We start from the raw sequence: 6,000 nt of genomic DNA on the forward strand, positions 1-6,000 counted from the left end.
CAGGAAAAACTCTCTTAGCTGTTATGAGGAAGAAACCTTGAGAGGAACCAGACTCAAAAGAGGAACCCATCCTCATTTGTTTGACATCAAGAGTGTGATTATAGTCATTAAACAATACAGAACACTGGAGAGTGAGAACTAAATCTAAATAACATTTCAATAAATATGACATTTTGTAAGGAAATCCTCCAAATTCGGTTCACTGCAGATGTATAACATGCTGGTTTCTATAAAGAATGACTCCATGGTGTATGAACTCTGGAGTTTGTGGTCTAATATTGTTAATAAATGCTTTCTGCTCCATGTCCCAGGTGTTGGCGTTGGTGTTTGTGCGGAAGCTGCTGGATTTCTGTTTCACAAAGCGAGAACTGAGCTGGCTCGATGACTTGATGCCCGAGAGCAAAAAGAAAACCGAGGATGACAAGAAGAACAAGAAAGCTGAAAAGGTAAAGAGGTAGTGATCAGAACGAAAAAAGAAAAAAAAAATCCTCTCAGGATCGGAAAAGTTTCCTGCTGATTTTTTTAGGATATTCAAGTTTAGACCATGTGAAGTTTTTTTTTCAATGTATTCATTATTTTTATAATTAAATTTCTGAATTTAATAAGTAGAAAAATGTATGTGTATATAAGGATGAAGGAATTGTATATTTTTACCTCTATAATAATTTATTTAATTGAAATAACCAACCTGAGTTTTATGTGTTTAAACTTTGTTTATGCTCGCTCATAGGATTGATGCTAGCTCAGATAAATATTGACTGTTGGCAAACATTTTTGCCTCATTTTAAACAGTTATTTGTTTACTCCTGCTTATTAAAACATTTTACTGTGCTAAGGTCAGGGAGCTGAAGCTAAAGTTCAACACAGCAATAGTTTACATATAATGTATCAATCACACATGGCAAACACTATGAGAGATACTTGATAGATTTTTTTTTTCTTTAATCTGAAATGTATGTTGAATTTGCTGAGTTTGAACAACTAGTATTTAATAGAAACATATGCAAAATTTTGTATTTATCCTTCAGATCAGTTCAGATCAGTTCAAAACAATTCAACTTTACTCGTAGAGCACTTTTTACCCCCCCAAAAAATATAAAAAATTATACTTGTGTAAAAGTATTGATACCTTACTGCAAAAATTAATACATACACGTCACCGATTTCAATATGAAAGTCTGAGAGTATCTGGTGCCATGGTGCGGTAAAAGCAGCAGCCTGTTACAGCCGCGCCTTAGTTTGTGCTTTTCTTTTTTCTTTTCCCCACTTTTTACCTCAGATTTTTTTATTTTTACTTAGTTATTTATATGTTACAATTGTTTAATTACATTCTGTTTTTTTTCCTGCTCCCCTGCTACTGTTTGTGTAACCTGCTGCTGTAACGCAGTAATTTCCATCAATAAAGTATATCTAAGTCTATCTGATTTGAACAGTACCTAAATATTTGACTCGTATTGAACGTAAGCTCAATGATGCACTAGTCCTCGGCACCAAGACACGTGTTAGTGAAAAGCCAAAACCTGTTGATTTGTGAGGTTTTATTTTCTAAAATACAAATCAAATTGTCCACCTCAACACAAGATCAACACAACAGCCTCTTCAACTTGCCAGAATGAAACAAAGATCAAACAAAAAACCAAAAAAAGGGCAATGTACTGTAGTAAAGCAATCTTTCAAAATTACAGTATCGTGTCCAAGTAAAAGAACCGTAAGATACCAAGCTTTATTTGACGCAAAAAAACAAATCGCAGATAAAGCTGCCGTGTAAAATTTATTGTTAAAGATCATGGTCAATTAAGATATAGTGGTGTAAAAAGTACATACTTTGAATCATAACTGTAGTTGATTAGAAAGTAAAAGTCATTCATTTCTTTGATACTCAGTAAAACTAGAAAGTAGCCAAGTACAGTATTGAAGTACATTTACACAAATACTGTTTTTAGCAATGGACATTGTCCCAAAGCAGCTTTAGAAAGATGGTTATGTAGGAACGTATAAGTTTATACGTTAATTCCTTATAGGTTTATCCATGATGAGTGAGCCAATGGCAGCAATGGTAAGAAAAACCTCCCTGAGACTTCATGAGGAAGAAAACTTGAGAGGAACCAGACTCAAAAGGAAACCCATTCTCATCTGGGTGCTATTGAATGTCCATTCGTTATAGTTTTATCATTTCGTGGTGTACTGCTCAGTGATGGGCGCTTAGGCGCAGAACTTTTCATACAAACTGCTGTCCTGAGCCGTGGTTGATATTAATTACAATTCAAAACCATCCTCAAAGTTCTCGAGTTGTTTAGGAACTTTATGGAGCTTTAGGCTGTATGTTTGGAACCAAAGAGTGGTCTCCAGTTGAAGAGAACTAGATCCAGAGGGATTAATCAGGCAGATACATCAGAGAGAGAGAGAGAGAGAGAGAGAGAGAGAGAGAGAGAGAGAGAGAGAGAAAGATTTAACATAGAGAGAAAGATGAGGACTGTTATGTGTCCTTATTGTTACATGAAAGTTGAGGCAGAAATGTGGCAGACAAAAGACAGAGTTTAACTACAACTCGTCTTTAAAATTCAATAAAAAACCTATACAGATTTTCTGATTTGTATCAATTCGACAATACATCCTTCGTCTACAGGAAGCTGAGGAGTTGATGGAGGAAGAGGACGAGGCAGAGACAGAGGCGGGATTAACATACACAGGAGGAAAAAGAGGGCGAGCTGGAGGACAAAAACTAAACGTCCTGAAGATTCCAGGCCAGACTTGCTGTGGAAGGTGAGCTCCTCCTGCTGGAACACCTCCACACTGCATACTTATAAAGACAGCAGCGCCACCTATTGTTTTTTTTTAAAGTTACAATTCTCACAAATCCCAGCATGAGTAACTTTAAATATTATTATTTATTGCTGGTTTTGAACTGTTGAAGCTACTTAGGTGACTTTTCTAAATGATTCTTATGATGCAAGATGCAGAAAAGATTTATTGACAAAAGTTTGTGGACACCTGATAAGATTTGTATGTGCTTTGTGAACATCCCATTCCACATCTAACATTTGCTGCTATAAAAACCTTTACTCTGCTCAGAAGATGTTCCAATAGATTTTGCAGTGTGCTTGTGGAGATTTGTTGTGATTCCTTTAGCCACGAGGGTGTTAGTAAAGTCAGGTACTGATGTGAATGATGTGAGGAGCCCTGGGGTGCAGTCAGTGTTCCAAGGTGTTCAATAGAGTTGAGGTTGGAGTTCTTTTGCAGGAGATCTTCCACTCCGACCAATTTAAAGCATATCTTCATGGAGGGACACTGTCTTGCTCGAACACATTTGGGTCTCCTAGTTTTGGGGATAAAGCACATAAGGCTGGAAAAATCAGGTGTCCAATTACTTTTGTCCATATATTATATATATATTTAAAAAAATACAGTACACGTATTGTTTATGGTTAGGAAATGAAACGTCTCTACCAATGAAAAACAAGCTAATAAACGCTACTTGCTGCCTAATATCATACATCACATGGGAAAACGTTTGTCCTACACATGAATGATTTTTTTCTCATTTGTGTGGACGTCTGGCCCGTTGTGTGTTCATCTGGCCCTACAATGCATTCCCACAGGTCCTGCGGTCCAGAGTCTGTCTCCTCTCACAGACAAGATGAGTACGATGTAAGCTAAGACCCGTGATTGATTTAACTCCAGTTCGTCCTTCCTAACAACATAAAGTACAGCGTGTACCATGATTAACCTCAAACACCTGCGTAACCTGCATGCACAAAGGTTATTGTAGTGTTGATGATCAGTTGATGGCAAAGTATTTGATTCTATTAGCATACTAGCATGAATACATCCTATATTAAACAGTCTATAATAGTAGCTTTAGTTTCTATCTGAATTACATGCCAACACAGAAGAAGCAACATCTCAGGACTTCCTGCATCTCATAGACGAAGGACAAACTTTTAAGGACAAAAAGGTGCACAGAGAGGATGGATGAGTCGAGAGAGGGGTGAAGGAAGCCAAGTATGCCCAGGTGGAAATCCTTCTCTTAACAGAAGTGAAGCTGGGCCTCGTAATTTTCATCCATCCGGGAAGAAAATCAAGACCTCTTCATGAATCCACCAGAAAAGCCATACCTAAGGGACCCCTTCATTTACACCCATTTTCAAACAATTTCAAATCTCCAGGAAAACCGTAATGCATAGGAAAAATTGTACATAAAACCTGGGGTTATATTATGAGGTTAATATCGATGCTTCTGCTAGAGATGGTGTATGTGGAGGTGCAGCTGTGGCTACAGTGAAAGGAGAATATTCAATTGTGTTCATTGGGTTTCTTGCTTCAGTAATGCCATTCATTCTCACTGTATGAGATTCCTGTCTGTCATACTGCGTTTCTCTATAATATTGAAGGTTTCTCCAGCCGTGGCATCATAATGAGGTATTTAGAGGTGGATTGACTAGTAGGAGACCACTGAAGGCATCGGTGTGAAATGCACTGCACGCTGCTAGAACATTGCAATGCGCAAACCGATTTAGGATTAATCTGGATGTAGCCTTTATCTCATGTCCAGGAAATGTTATGCTATATATATTTATATGTGTGTTTTAGTCAGGAGAAGGTGGCATGTGCTAGGCTGAACATGGAACCAGCCCAGGATGGAAAGAACAAGTCAAACGCAGAGACGGCGCTCTGAGGGTATTATTCCTTCATTTCTGGAGCCACTCGCACTCCACCGTTGGAGCGAAGCAGCTCATAATCAGCAACTCGATCCTGGGCTTAAGTGAGCAGCGCCTACTGCTGGACTGGAGGACTATGAGAGAGAGCAGGTGTGGAGGAGAGATTACAGCGTGTGTAGGAACACACTCACCTGAGTGTGAGGACACAGGAAATACTGTAATCACTTCTTTATTTACATTTGTATTCTTTTTTTTCCACATGGGGACACTTTCTTTTTTTAATGAATATTAATAATTAACTATGGGTCACAATTTAGATTTTAATGATATTCTCCAGGAGGGTGGAGTCAAACGTTTATGCCTTAATAACTGACTGGGTAACACTATGAGCAGATCTGCATTTGACAACTAATTCGCAAAAATCGTCTGAAATTTTCATTTCATCGTAACGCAACGCTTTATATTCTATGTCTCTTGATGTCTTTGAATTTCAATTAATGTCAAAAGTGCAGGGAGTCGATTTCTCGACTCTCAAGCATTAAAGACTAAGAGTCAAATCCGGGTAGATTGATAGCAGGTATTTATGCACTGTATGGACAAAATTATTGGGACATCTGACTTTTCCAGCCACATGTGCACAAAACCAGTGCACAAAACCATCTCCATGATCCAGATCTGCTTTCCATGGGTTGCATTTCAAGATCTTGAATGATCTACTGTAGAGCTTTGATCCCAGGCCTCCTCACCCCACTGTACCTGACTTAACTAACACCCTTGTAGATGAATGAATCTCCATGAACACACTCCAAAATCTAGTGGAACATCAACAACAAGTTATTATAAGAGGAAACGGCGACTAAATGTGGAAATGGGATGTTCACAGGTCAGGTGTCCACCAACATTTCTCCCTACAGTGCATCAAAAAGTGTTTGAACGCATGAAATCATGTTTAATATTATATTAAAGCAAATAATTCAAGAGAAAAAAGGCTCCATATTGTCCCCACTTTTATTAGATGCTTCCTTCTTATGAAGTGTCGTACTTAAAAACATAGGGGGTCATAATCAGGGTTTTAATCATGTGTGCCTTGGGGATGTGTGGCGGCTGAGCCGAACAGCAGGAGACAGATGTTTCGTCCATTAGCAATCTTTCCCAGAATTCTATTATATACACAAACATATAGTGTTACTTCAAAGATTATTTAGCAGTAACATCCATAGTCTGTGTGTTCGTCCTTTTTCATTATGTTACGTAAGCACTTTTTCCGGCGTAAAAACAAACAAACAAACAAAAAAAAAACGCTGTGTGAACTCTAGAACTTCACTCCAGTGTGTGTGAGTGT

The 6,000-nt window shown here is 38.1% G+C and overlaps 1 protein-coding gene across 1 annotated transcript in view; it reads left to right on the forward strand.

Annotated features, from left to right (window-relative positions):
• Positions 1-458, forward strand: part of LOC124392336 (sodium bicarbonate cotransporter 3-like) — a 43,968-nt gene extending 43,510 nt beyond the window's left edge. The window contains 1 exon segment of the mRNA XM_046859228.1: positions 312-458. Coding sequence (XP_046715184.1) covers positions 312-458 — 147 coding nt within the window.
• Positions 459-6,000: the final 5,542 nt, after the last annotated feature.

This window comes from Silurus meridionalis, chromosome 10 (assembly GCF_014805685.1).
Source record: "Silurus meridionalis isolate SWU-2019-XX chromosome 10, ASM1480568v1, whole genome shotgun sequence".
Taxonomy (NCBI): domain Eukaryota; kingdom Metazoa; phylum Chordata; class Actinopteri; order Siluriformes; family Siluridae; genus Silurus; species Silurus meridionalis.